General features: G+C 41.3%; 1 protein-coding gene across 4 annotated transcripts; it reads right to left on the reverse strand.

Moving 5' to 3' along the window:
* Positions 1-1,300: 1,300 nt before the first annotated feature.
* On the reverse strand, positions 1,301-14,402 carry LOC137442320 (coagulation factor XIII B chain-like). Of its 4 annotated transcripts, XM_068140890.1 has the most exons (13): positions 14,061-14,402; positions 13,392-13,475; positions 12,059-12,259; positions 11,434-11,619; positions 10,417-10,593; positions 9,460-9,636; positions 7,130-7,309; positions 5,888-5,983; positions 5,046-5,228; positions 4,385-4,588; positions 3,303-3,485; positions 2,393-2,634; positions 1,301-1,375 (listed from the first exon to the last, which is right to left on the reverse strand). In XM_068140890.1, the coding sequence occupies exons 1-12, from the start codon at positions 14,137-14,139 to the stop codon at positions 2,423-2,425; spliced, it is 1,962 nt and encodes a 653-aa protein (XP_067996991.1). In that variant the 5' UTR covers positions 14,140-14,402; the 3' UTR covers positions 1,301-1,375; positions 2,393-2,422. The 4 variants fall into 4 exon arrangements, with proteins under 4 accessions (XP_067996991.1, XP_067996992.1, XP_067996994.1 ...); XM_068140891.1 differs by lacking the exon at positions 13,392-13,475; XM_068140893.1 differs by lacking the exon at positions 13,392-13,475 and having other exon boundaries at positions 12,059-12,273; positions 14,061-14,127.
* Positions 14,403-14,680: the final 278 nt, after the last annotated feature.

The raw sequence follows: 14,680 nt of genomic DNA on the forward strand, positions 1-14,680 counted from the left end.
GTGCTTTCAGCATCCCACCCACACTAGAGCAGCATGGTGCCTACAGCAGCTCTCTGCTACCACAGCAGCATGTGGAGCTGATGTGTGTCTTCCCACGCTGGCTAAGCCACATTTGCATGAATATATTCTAACTTAGAAAATAACTGTAGTGGAAAGGAGTAATTAACAAAGCTTCCTTACCTTCCAAAAAACCAACTTCATTACTTCTTGTGTCTTCATTAAGTTGTTTTTTTGTTTTGTAAGATTTCATGCAGACATTTGGGCTTTCTCAGATTTTGAGACCCAAGTTTTGGGGCTGCAAGGGCAGACTGAAAGCTCACATTCAGTTTTTCATCCACAAACACCCCCAAGTTCTTCTTCACAGGACTGCTCTCAATCCATTCATTACTCAGCCTGTATTTTATGCTTGGGATTGCCCCAACCCACATGCAGAGTCTTGACCTTGGCCTTGCTGAACTTCACAAAGTTCTCAAGATCCCTGTGGATGGCATCCCTTCCCTCCAGTGGGGTCATTTTTAGCAACCTTGCTGAGGGCACACTCCACCCCCCACTGTGCACGTCCATAATGAAGTTCTTAAACAGTGTCAGTCCCAGACCTGACCCCTGAGAAACAGCACTCAGCACTGGTCCCCACTCTGTCACTGGGCCACTGGATGCAAATTTCTGAGTGCAACGATCCTGCCATCTATGAGCAGTCCATCTGGCAAATCCACATCTCTTCAACTGAGAAAAAAAGAGGTCATGCAGGACTGTGTCAAAATGTTATTGTAAAAAGCATGGAAAAAGTTATTTTTTTATCAACTTTTTTCCCCCCCACAAACTAATTGACTGAGTTTTGATTAAACAAGCAGAACTTATCTATTTCTTAAATGCTTTAATGTCTTTTTTTGTTTATTGTGTAACACTCACAAGCCTTGGCACACCATACAGTACAGCATACATGCAACGCTGCCACAAAAAGCTGAGGCTTAGACATAAAATAGCAAAAGACAAACCCAAACCAAACCTTTACAGAGGCTTTTTTTAATTAAAACATATCAAAAACGGATGCAAGGTAAACATTGTCCTCATTCCTGAACTTCCTTCGTGTCTTTGGTTACACGTGTTCACAGGCAGAGTGCCAAGAGCAACCTTGTTAAAAATCTCATTGGAAAAATCATATAAATTGGCCTGGATATTTTAATAGTTTAAATGCTCTTGGTTAGCAAAACAAATAGGCTTGGTAGTTTTTTAAAATAATTAATTGCTCAGTAGAATTTGTGCATTAAATGGTTTCATAGATCCCTTCAACACGATGCAATTTTCTTCCTTTTTTAAGTATTTGCTTTTACTTTTTTTCTTGTTCCCCAAGCCTTGTCCTTTAGAGCCTTCTCACCTGCAAAAGGAGACATGGGTGCTGTGAAGACCTACAATCACTCTAAAATTAATTAGACTTTAATATCCCTTTGAAATGGCACAAAAATAAATCTCCATTTTGTGACTATTCTGTAGTCACAAAAGCACTCCTGCAATCAAAATTACTGATGTCCTCATAAAGGGCACCACTTGATCAGTATCTTCTCATCCCCCTTGTACTCAGCACCAGTGAGGCCACATTTAAAATATTGTGTTCAGTTCTGGGCCACTCACTACAGAAGAGACCACTGGGGTGCTGGAGTGTGTCCAGAGAAGGGCAATGAGGCTCATGAATGCCCTTGAGTACATGGCCTACGAGGAGTGTCTGAGGGAGCTGGGGGTATTCAGACTGGAGTAGAGGAGGCTGAGGGGAGACCTCATTGCTCTCTACAACTACTTGAAGGGAGGCTGGAGTGAGGAGGGGACAGCCTCTTCTCCTTGGTGGCAAACAACAGGACCAAAGGAAATAGTTTCAAATTGCACCATGGAAGATTTAGGCTGAATATTAGGTCTTCACTGAAAGGTTTCTCAAACACTGGAATGGTCTGCCCAAGGCAGAGCTGAAGGCACCATCCCTGGGGGTGTTCAAGAAGCCTGGGGGCTTGGCCCTTAGGGACATGGTATAGTGTTGACCCTTCAGTGCTGGGTTGAAGGTTGAACCAGATGATCTTGAAAGTCTCTTCCAACCAGATATATTCTGTGATTCTCATTGTGGCATTTTGCTCAAGTTCTTCAGACTGTGATGCATCCTCAGGTTTCTCATTGTAAGCCTTACAAGACATCCTTCATTTTCCATGCGTGTGCCAATACTGTGTATCTCTTTGCTGCATTCTCAGTCCTCATACAACAAAGCATTTGAACTTCCCTCCCCCGCTTTCAGCTCAGACCCTACAATGCCACTGTGCACTCACATTTCTCAAAGCTGACTGCAGCAGCAATGAAAATACGAGGCTATCTTAATTCAGCTGTTACTAGCAGATAAAGAACATGTACATACCTTTTCTACAGGCTTTCCTGAAGTCCAGACTTATTTTCCTCTTTCAACACACCTTGGATATGTCAGCTGGCCTCCCTTACACTGCACTTGAAATAAAGTTGTCCCAGATTCTGCTCCAAAATGGTTCTGTTTACAGTAAAATCCAACATAATCCCCATGGTAGAAGTAAGCTTGATTCTGATAGAAGCCTTGGAGCAGCAAATTATTTTTCTCCATTTCAACTTCCGACAAAGTGCATGGCTCTAAAGAGAAGTTCAATCAGTGTTAATAAAACTGGTTTTGGAATAATATCCTGACTGGTGGAGACTAAAACTGTAGGTTATTTCTCATTCTCTTATTATACATGAAATCACTGTATTTGTGCATGCTACAGGCACATCACGGTTCAAAAAGAAAAGACAGACAGCTTCTATTAAAACTTTCATCTCCACCTGAAAAAAACTGAAGTTGAGATCTTAAAGTTCTAAGTTGACAATACTCAATTTATAAATGGTAAGTATCTGAATTTAGAAAGAGTTGGGGTTGCTTAACCTGGAAAAGGCAGCCTCACAGTACTTAAACAGTGCCTAATAAAAAAAGACAAGGACAGACTTTTTAGTAGTGCCTGTAGCAATAGGACAAAGGGTGATGGGTTTGGGTTAAAAAAGGGAAATATTTAGACTAGATAAGGGAGCCTTTTTTTTTTTACAGTGAAGATAGTGACACACTGGCACAGGTTGCCTAGTGAGGTGTTAGAAGCCCCATCCCTGGAAACACTCAAGGTCAGGTTGGACAAGGGTCTGAGCAACCTGATCTAGCTGAAGATGTCCCTGGTCACTGCAGGAAGGTTAGACTGGATGAACTCTGAAAGGTCCTTTCTATCTCTGAATTAGAGAGAAAAATAAGTGCTTATTTATCTTACCACACCTACCAACACAAACAGGTGGTGAAGTCCACTGTCCCTCAGAACAGTAAATTCTCTCAGATCCTTGCAGAACATGATAGTCAGAGCAACTATACTGGACTGTAGAACCGTTGTCATAATGGGTCAGGGGTGGGAGAGTAAGAGCTCCATTTGCAATAGAAGGTGGAGAGTCACATTTTTCTTTAGGGGCTGGAATAAAATGTAAAACATTTGAGAAACACTTAGCTTAAGTGTTTCTTTAAGTGCCTGTCAACACTAAATATCCATCAACTTGTCAGTGTATTTGCTTACTATTTTGTTACGTCTCATTCTGTGCAATTAGAATGCAATCTCCTGCTATATTGTTTAGCCTGGAGAAGAGAAGGCTCAGGGGAGACCTTATTGCTGTTGACAACTACCTGAAGGGAAGTTGTAGACAGGTGGGGGTTGGTCTCTTCTCCCAAGCAACCATCAAGAGAACAAGAGGACAGTCTCAAGCTGTGCCAGGGGAAGTTAAGGTTTGAGGTGAGGAGAAAGTTCTTCACAGAAAGAGTAATTGGCCATTGGAATGGGCTGCCCAGGGAGGTGGTGGAGTCACCATCCCTGGAGGTGTTCAAAAAGGGATTGGACATGGTTTAGTAGTCATGAGGTGTTGGGTGATAGGTTGAATTGATGATCTCTGAGGTCTTTTCAAACCTTATTGATTCTATGACTCTATATTCTATATCACGGGAAACGCCATGCGTGCATTTGTGTACTGCTGTCTTCCTACAGAGCTTCGTGTTCCCCAGGCTTGGGGAAGAGCTCATCTCTCCTTTCTACAACCTTCCCCAAAGGAAGGTGTATTGTTTTCCCAGATTTAGATGCATAGAAACATAGAACCATTAAGGTTGAAAAAGACCTCATCAAGTCCAACCCTTAACCCAACACCACCATGGTCATTAAACCATATTCTGAAGTGCCATGTCTACATGCTTAGCTGTCTTGTGCAAGGATATCTGTGCATATCTGCACAGCTGAATCCTAAACATCTGTTATTTGCAACAGATTCTAGGCCTGCATTGCCAAAGAAAGTTAATTAGAAAGTCAATTAAAAACAGTAGTTTTACCTTGCATAATGCATTTGGGGTACTGCAGCCTGCCACGGTTACACTGTGTCCTCCCAGGAGATGGAACAGTAGTCTGGAGAAAGCTGTATCCCTGTTTGCATTCAAACTCTATGAGATCACCATGCATGAAAACTAACTCTTCCTGTTTCCATTTCAGCTCTATGTTGTTGCTGTTCATATCAGCTATGTTAAGAGTGCATGGTTCTAGGAAATAAAAGTGTACTTCAACAAAAAAAAGAAAGCAACCTGAAGTGACTTCTTAGCCCCCTTTTGTGGGAGTCATACAAGAGAGAATCTAAATAACAGTCCAAGAAAAAGAACTGTAGGTGCATTAAAACAAAACAAAACACAAGGGTAAAGAAATGGGCTGACGTAGCAGAAGTAACATTCAAACCAGAAAGCCTAAACTGGGAACAGTAAGTCATAGAAAACATACTTCTGCCAATCCCAGTCCATTGGGTGTTTGTAAGAAGGGGCCAGAGGACACCGAGCAGGGGTGGGCTGAGTATATTTGATTTTGTTTTCACCTCCTGTTTCTGAAATCTTTATTAACCAAAAAGAAAGAGAAAAGGTGATCCCAAAGGGAGTATCTTCAGGTTCTTTCCAGTTTTACCTTTCTATACTAAATACAATAAAGCTTTCTTTTTCTTACAAGACTTACCTAAGCAAGTTGGTTGTTCTGTCCACTTTCCGTGGTGGCAGTAAACAGCACTAGGTCCATCCAGAAAATGGTAACTCTGGCAGCCATACTCTACTGAGGAACCATTATTATAACTTGCCAATAAGGGACCAAGAACAACACCATTTTTAATCACAGGTGGAGAGGGACAGCCTTGCTCCATTTCTAATGCAAGGTAGGGAGACAAACAATTAGATCTTCAGAATTAAAGACTAAAGTGTCAGACTAATTGAGTAAGAAAAAACAACTACATACAAATAAAATGTAAACTAATATTTCCTTTTCAAATGTTGTTGTCAGAGACTTCACAGGTGCTTTACTGAACTGCAGACAGGCATTCTACTTCCTCTATGTTCCTCATCTGTCTGCTCTTGACTCTTGCTGGTTTACACTCAGCACAGATGAGTTCTTTTGCTGTGATGAGATGGCCTTTATTTGTTGCTTGAGATGTTTAGCCCACACATGGCTCAAAAATCAATGAAAGAAACCTCACTGGAACTATTTAGTCTAATTATCAGCAAAACATTCATGAATTTGCATGTTCAGACAATGTTAACAGAAAGGGTACAAAGTAACTGAAAGTAAATGCTGAAGTATGACATGAAATAAAATTTCTGATAGGCATAGTTGATGATCACTAGACACAAGCAACAACGGCCTTTCATTCACTCAAGCTGCTACACTGGCATCTGGAGCACATACAAACACTTTAAAGAGTCAGGAGCTATGCTATAGCAAAACAGCAGGAAAAAGTCATTGAATGCCTATAAGGGCATTAGGGAGTATTGAAGTCCCTTTTAAATAAAAAAGCAATGTTCACCTACTCATATCTTCATTGAGATATGTTTTGTTTGCTCTTTCTGCTGCATCTGCCTCGAGTGATGGTAGTGGTACCTCAGATTCCTGTTCATCCATAGTTCCTACAACCACAGCAGAAACACAGAACCAGCATTCTGAGAAAGAACTCGTTTTCAAATACCAGAACAGACAGTCATGGATGGACTGTAGGACATCAGTAAACAAACATACATGGGTTTGCAGATATGAAAACTGAGGCTTCTCAGAAAACTAAGGCATTGTTTGAAGAATCTGTTCTGTTCGGCTGTCAGACTTCACAAAAGCATCACAGTAGCTTAGAGGTTGGAAGGGACCTCCACAGATCAACTCCAACTCCCCTGCCAAAGCAGGATCACCCAGGGTAGTCTGCACAGGAATGCATCCAGGTGGGTTTTGAATGTCTCCAGAGAAGGAGACTCCACAACCTCTCCGGGCAGCCTGTTCCAGTGCTCTGTCATCCTCAGTGTGAAGAAGTTTTTCCTCATGCTGAGGTGAAATCTTCTATGTTCAAGCTAGTACCTGTTGTTCCTTGTCTTATTACTGTGCACCCCCAAAAAGAGCTTGGCCCCCTCCACTTGACACCCACCCCTCAGATATTTATACACCTTGATGAGATCCCCTCTCAGTCTTCTCTTCTCCAGACTAAACAGCCCCAGGGCTCACAGTCTCTCTTCACAGGGGAGATGCTCAAGTCCCCTAATCATCCTTGTGGTTGTCCATTGGATTCACTCCAGCAGCTCTCTGTCTTTCTTGACCTGGGAAGCTCAAAACTGGACACACTATTCCATGTGGTCTCGACAGGGCACAGTAGAGGGGTAGAAGAACACCCCTAGACCTTCCGGCCACACTTTTCTTCATGTACCCCAAGATCCCATGGACTCTCTGGAATCTGTCACAAGGGCACATTGCTCTCCCATGGAGAACTTGCTGTCCATCAACACTCCAAGGTCTTTCTCCATGCAGCTGCTTTCCAGCAGGGCAGACCCTAACCTGTACTGTTATTACTCCCCAGATGCCAGACCCTGCACTTGTCCTTACTGAACTTCATGAAGTTTATCTGCACCCAGCTCTCAGCCTGTCCACCTCTGGTTGGATGGCAGCACAGTCTGACAGGGTGTCAGCCACCCACCCCACTCCCCAGGTTTTGTATCATCAGCAAATTTGCTGAGGGTACTCTCAATGCCCTCAGCCAGGTCATTGCTAAAGATATTGAACAAAAAAGTACTAACCAACGCAAACAGGGGGTGATGTCCATCTCCCTTTTTCACACTGGATTTCCTCAGATCCTCTTGTTTCAAAGTTACTTTTACACTGTATACGAACTTTGTCCCCATGATGATATGCTCTTCTGAATGTGAGGATATGTGCATGAGGAGGGTGGGGTGGTGGAGGGCATTTATTTATCACATCTGAAAATAAAGAAGTTCATATGGGTTTCTCACTAATCAAAACCACACACACAATTCAACATCCAAAGATATTTCTGGTTGATCCAGAACAATTACTTACTCCCATTTTCTTAACAAAACAGAAAATCAGAGCAAAAGATTGATCCTACCTTCCCTCAGTTTAAGAAGGACATCGAAACACTTGAACATGTCCAGAGAAGGGCAACAAGGCTGGTGAGAGGCATTGAACACAAGCCCTATGAGGAGAGGCTGAGGGAGCTGGGATTGTTTAGCCTGGAGAAGAGGAGGCTCAGGGGTGACCTCATTGCCCTCTACAACTACCTGAGGGGTGGTTGTGGCCAGGAGGGGTTTGGTCTCTTCTCCCAGGCAACCAGCACCAAAACAAGGGGACACAGTCTCAAGCTGTGCCAGGGGAGGTTTAGACTCAAGGTGAGGAGGAAATTCTTCACTGAGAGAGTCATTTGTCATTGGAACGGGTTGCCCAGGGAGGTGGTTGAGTCGCCGTCCCTGGAGGCGTTCAAGAGGAGATTGGACGTGGCACTTGGTGCCATGGTCTAGTCATGGGGTCTGTGTTGATAGGTTGGACTCGATGATCCTCGAGGTCCTTTCCAACCTAAGTGATACTGTGATAACTATAAAATAGAGGCATTATGCTACTGCATTGCTAGAAAGCAAGCTATCATTTTACCAAATAGACTTAATAAAGTACTCTGCAAAGGGCTTCAGGAAACAAAGATTTCCCATATGCTCCATTAACATATTTAAAGCTGCTTATGTATTAATTCTAATGCTACAGAAGCAGCAAGAATCATAGCCCATTTCCTATCCCCAAATTAAGTTTGCCATTATCTATCCTCAAAAACAGATCTAGGCCTTGTTTTCATACTCCTGAGCACTCCACCTTCTCTGCACTCATGTGAAAAAAATCCATGCTGTGCCATCAGAATAAATATAGTGCTGGGGTCCTAACACATGCCATTTCATTGGGAGATTCTGGTGCATTTTAAATGCCGCTCTATCTTTTAGGCAAGGAATATGAATTTCATCTTCCTACTCATCACATAGTCTTCCACAAGATCCTCTGTAAAGGAATCACAAAATACTAATTTAACTGAAAATTGTGCTTAACATATCTCTGCTTTTTTTTTTAAGACTACATACATTTGTTTGGGTTGTGGGTTTTGGTTTGTTTTGTTGTTGTTGTTTTTTAAACAAAACCCAAGCACCCTACACAATGATTATTAAATTTGCTTTAGAAAACATCGCTCACAGGAAAAAAAATCTCTAAAAATACATTGGAAAAGAGCACCACAGGTTTGGATGAATCCAGCAAAACGATTGTCCCAAGCTCTGCCATCAACACCTAGCATCCCTTTAATATAAAGCAGAGAATTCATTAGCATAAGGCACTAAGATGTTCTAAAGCTCAGAAATAATCCTCATAAAGGAAACAATATCCAGGTAAGACAATAATCCACAACTCTCAAGGTATGTTGAACAATAAGTTCTCAGCTAGCCTAAATGTTGATTTATACTGTTTTCTGCTCTAGACTGGATCTCATCTGCTTCACTACACCTGTCATACTTCTGAGAATTTCTTTTCTGAGAATCTCCGTTATTCCTCCCTGACTGGGGAAAAGATAGTAATTGCTAAGAGTGTTTCTGGCTTAAGGATAACCCTTACAGTTTGATGAGGCTGTAAAACTCATAAGTACTACAGTTCCCAAGTTCAAAAGGATCTTGTTTCAAATCCCATCATTAATGCCTCTGCAGAAACATGTTCCCACCACACAGGCAGGATCAAACATGCATGATTAAACCTTCATGTAATCTCAAGATAGTTTAACTTGAGCTTCAAGGGGTGAATAGCTTTCCTGTAACTGTTGAGTCCTGCTTCTCCAGGACACAATGCACAAAGAAACAGCAAGAGACAGTATCCGCTCTATTACTAGAGTCCACTGAGAACTGATTCCAATAATTATTGCCTCCCTCCTGCTCCCTTGGCTCCACGCCCTTCAGCTAACACTTGATTTCTGTTTAGGCTGGGAACTGGTACAAAAAGCATGTTAATTTTGCATTCACAAAACCTTTTCATGAGATAAGGTGCTAATGTTTCATCAAGAATTCAACACAGTAAAACTATAAAGTACCATCACACACTGGAGGGTCTGGATGCCATCCGAAATAATAACACTGAATTAGGTCAAATCCACTGATAGAATAGTTTTCCTCACAGAAAAAGTGAACCACATCTCCCTCTTCATAGATTTTCTTCACTGGATAGAATCCTCCATGTGCTATTCCATTCAAAGAGGAGCAAGTTATCTCTAGGAAGAAAACATACAGCAGTGAAAAACAGTTGAGGAATGTTGCAGCCACTGTTCTGAGGGCAGCTGCTGGACTTGTGCAGAGTACAGGATTCCTTAGCTGACCAATTAGCATGCTGCCTAGAGCAAAATAACCACATTCCATGTGTGCCAAGAACATCCTCATGTTGGCATCCTTGGATTGGAACATGCTGCAAAAACCACCTCCTTGACATGCTGGCACCTCTCATTGGGAAAAGATTTTAGCTTATATACATGGTTGGACTTTACTGGTTAAGGGATTGGTAACAGAGTATGAAAACAGCCACTCTTGTGAAACAGTTACTTGGGTTAGGGACTTAGGTTAGGAATGGCTTGGGGGGGTTTAGGGCTGCTAGGGACTTTCTGCTTTCGTTAGCTAATTCTTGTGTGTAGGGCTTTGGTGTAAGGATGCTGCTAAGGATATGCCTGGAGCTTCTGTTAGGTGCATTGTCTGTAAAGGGCTTTCAGGACTTCTGCAAGTGGGAGTCAGAGACACTGTAACACAAGGGATTCTACAATGCAGCAACAAAGGACTTCTGGGAGGACTTCTGAGAGGCTCTGCATTTCTGGAATCACGTTGGTATATGGCAACAGGGTTTATGCCTTCATTTGTCACCCAACAATCCCTGGATCAGGGGAGAACAGAGGAAGATTTCCCCCCATGACCCCTATGGCTTACAAAGCAAGGCCTTTGTGTAAACTGTGATTCATTTGTAGAATGACATTTCAAATAGAATTACTTTCCAGCCCATTACATACTAGTGCAGTTTGGAGTAAGGGACCACCCATGTGCTAGACACACTGCTGCTTCTGTGGTGTTTCCTCCTGCAGTCTGATATCCCTCCTCACACTTGTACAGCAGCATTTCATTCGGTCGAAGCTCTTGCTGGGCTGTGAAGTAGCTGCCATGCTGCAAGTCTGGTACTTGACATGACTCTTAAAAAAAGCACATACATAATATGAATGGCTCTTGTCAAGTTTTACACACATTTTCCAGTTGTCACTTGGGGAGAAAGTTTGGATGGCAACAGATTAAACTGAAACAATGCAGTTCCATCTACACTGATTCCTTCTATGTATAACTTCATTGATACAAATCCAACAAACTAGTGAAATGGGACAACTGCTTCCCAAGAAATGCAGCTGAGGACCTACTCACATGATAACCCCTCTACTCTGCCCTGGTGAGACCACACCTGCAATACAGTTTTATTCTCCCCAGTTCAAGAGAGACAGAGACCTGTGGGAGAGAATTCCATGGAGAGCCACGAGGATGATTTGAGCATCTCCCCTGTGAAGAGAGACTGGGAGCCCTGGGGCTGTTTAGTCTGGAGAAAAGAAGACTGAGAAGGGATCTCATCAATGTGTATAAATATCTGAGGGGTGGGTGTCAAGTGGAGGGGGCCAAGCTCTTTTTGGTGGTGTACAGTAATAAGACAAGGAACAACAGGTTCAAGCTTGAACATAGAAGATTTCACCTCAACATGAGAAGAAACTTCTTTAAACTGAGGATGACAGAGCACTGGAACTGACTGCCCAGAGAGGTTGTGGAGTCTCCTTCTCTGGAGACATTCAAAACCCACCTGGATGCATTACTGTGTGGACTACCCTAAGTTATCCTACTCTGGCAGGTGGTTGGACTCGATCTCTTGAGGTCACTTCCAACGTCTAACATACTGTGATGACATAAGCAGTTTGGCCCTACAGGTACAGCAAGGGCAGTCAAATTCTATACATGTAAGGCAGTTTATAAAGGAGAAAAATGCATAATCCTACCAATTTTTTTACTACAGCTTGGCTGGGAGGACCATCCTTCTGGACGACATTGTATTGTATCTTCAGCACTACCACTCGGAGCGTAGTAGCCTAGATTACATTTATAGTGCAGTTTCTCGTGTATTTTGAAGTAGATTTCTGTACCATAAAAAACCCCATTTTCCAGAAGAGGCTTGTTACATTTTTCTAAATGAAAAGAGACAGCTTGTTTAGAAGATAAAAAAAGATTTAATAGAATGTATTTGTTCTCTGGTAAGCAAAAAAGTGGCTTTTTAGCTATCCTGACCTAACCTTCTTTTTTTGACCAACTGAAAAAAAACTACAATGGTCAAACAATACAGATGGGAGGCTCTACAGGGAATGCATCCACAAGGGAAACTATCTATTAGTTTTCCTAAAATAAGGAAACTGGGCAACTTTTGTGGTGTTCTTATAAAGACATAACCTTATGAGCCTTTAAAACATGTATGATTGCAAAAATATTCCATATATAAACACATGCAAGTTGCAAACACACCTTGTTGTGCTAACTTACACATGTCATCCCTCTCCTATGCATGTCCCTCCTCCAGCAAGTCCCAGGAACTTCAGCTGGAAAACCAACGATGAGATGAACAAAACTCACTGTAGCATTGTGGCACTGGAGACCATCCTTTCGCTGTACAAATTATTGTCCCATCTTGAGTCCCAGCTTCAGTTGTGTAACCAATCATACAGGAATAGGAAAGTTTCTTTCCCTTACGCATAGGGAAGTAGTGACTTTTGAAATTATAATAGTACTGGGCAATCTGTCCGTTCTCTACACGTGGCAAATCACAAGGTATATCTGCAAAAAGATAACTATTTATCACTAAGAAAAATCTCAGTCCAGTTATGAACCTTTTTAGCATTAACTTACTTAACATCAGTTGGATTGATACAGGCTTTCAAACAGGGTGAATGACATTCTGAAGGCTTACAAGCATGACAAGTCTTGTAAAACTCACTGAAATGAAGGTATATTACAATTATATCAAGTTTCATTCTTTAGGGTGACAGGAATAGAGACTGTAGAATTAAATTATAACGTGAGCTAACAGTGATGTAGGGCACACTTACCTGACTGTTTAGCCCAGAAGATGTAAGCATGAGCACCCTTTGTTTGCATAAATACATACGGATGCCTGCTCTAAAATCCAGTGTCAAGTATCAAGATAAGCTATGCCACAGCTCCTCAATTCAGCAAACACTACCAGAACAGAATGACAAACTGTCAGGAGGGAATATAGGAGTTTAACTTGCTGAAGAAAGAGAATTTAAGAACAGAGTCAATAGAAATAAAAGAAGAAAAAGGGGTTAAGGAAAGGACAAGCAAAACTGCAATTAAAACCAAACCAGTAACAGGAGAAAAATCTTTCAAAGGAATGATGCTGAAAATTGCATTATTATTATTGTTATTATTACAAAATCCCCAAACAACAACAACAAAAATAAACCCAAACCACAGAAACCAAACCAGCAATAACTATGGTGTTCTCTCTTATAAAACCATCCTTTGAGATGACTCTCTGCATAGCATTACAAAGCAAATTTAACCTGAAGAATCTGAACCACCAGCACCCACCAATCTCAATATAACTAGGCAGAATTGTCCCACCAGTTCACACTGCTGCATTCATCCTGCACATACTGAAGTCAAACTATTGCTCCTGCCCTCAGTGCCACTAGAATTTACTGCAGTTACTAGAATTGTCTGCAAACTTAGTATTTTTACTCAATAGAAGTTGCCAAGATAATTTTTTAATAATTCCCTTCCTGTATCACATTTAAATAAAACGAACAAGCAACCCCCACAAAACAAACAAAACCCCAACAAACTAAAAACCCTCAACCAAACAACAAACCAACCCCAGAACTGAGGGCAAGTAAGATTTTCTTTTTAAGTAATTAAAAGACAGAAATGGTTGCTATCTACGTACCTTTTGTCTTCTCAAAGAGTAATTTCAACTGCTTTGCATGAGGAGAAAACTCCAGGGAAAACAGGGACAGTTGCAACAGATATGCTGCAGTTAAATGTTCATTAGCAGATGCAATATGAAATGCAAATAGAAATGGACACCTTTTCAATTAGTGGAAGTTTACCCTTATGTACAGTCCACAGCTTTGTGAAATTGCTGTCCACACAGTATGTCAACTCCATAAATATTAAGCAATGCTGAAAATAGAGACAGGAATCAAGAACCACCCCAGACTAGCTTCTGGAGATTCTATTTGACTTGCACTCTTTTGCCTTCCGGTAAAGCCAACACACTTTGGTCACCAAGGCATTTCAATATATAAAATATTTTAATAGTGTAAAATTCAGTCTGCAAAAGTTCCTCAAAACTGCTTAAATAGATCTCCAAAGAAACTTCCTGGGTACAAGTCAGAACTTTCCAATACTACAGCTTTGAAGCCCAGATATCAGTTTTCAGCCCTGAGCTGCAGTGACAGTTGAATCATGACCATCAGCCATTTCAAAACAAAACTGCATTTTATAAGCAGTGTAAAAGCAGTCTTGGTAAATATTTGAAACACATTTAAGTTACCTAGGCCACATGTTCTAGATTCCATGTACACTTATTAATGATAGAATTCAATGTACTTACCTTCTGCAATGAGTTTGCCCAAATATGTAAATAGGAAGAAAAAACAGCTTTTAAGTCTCATCTTCATTATTGTCTCCATCACCAGTTCCCACCATCTGGGAAAACTCACCGAGTATTACTTTTGTAAATAATTAACTACATTTTCAAAAGCTGTTCACAAATGCCTTAGTATCCATGGCATTCACAAGTCCTTTCCCTGAAAACACTCTTTGAATCTTCGTTCTCCGTATATTTGCACACTAGACTTGCAGAATTCTACTGGTATGTCAATGGTATTAAGGAGAAAATTTATCATTTCCACAGTGAAACCAGAGAACAAGCTTATATGACAATTTCAACTAACTGAACACTGTCCCCATCAGAACCTCTCAAGTTACAAGTTTAAAGGGCATTCCGTTATCAGTTTATTTACCTTGGCTGAAATAAAGGCAAAGAGAAAATTCCCCCATCTCATTTTGCCACCTCAATATAACCAGTCTGTTGCATTCTGTTACCCATTCAGGAGGCTCTCAAAATAAGAACATAGCCACTGCTATTATCTGTCTGTTGGGGTTTGTTGTATACAGCTAGCCCTTTTAGTCCTTTCCCCCCAGTCCTTTAAAACAGAACAGCAAACCATT

Source organism: Melanerpes formicivorus, unplaced genomic scaffold (genome assembly GCF_026170545.1).
Source record: "Melanerpes formicivorus ecotype bairdi unplaced genomic scaffold, bMelFor1.0.p_v2 SCAF_7, whole genome shotgun sequence".
Classification (NCBI taxonomy): domain Eukaryota; kingdom Metazoa; phylum Chordata; class Aves; order Piciformes; family Picidae; genus Melanerpes; species Melanerpes formicivorus.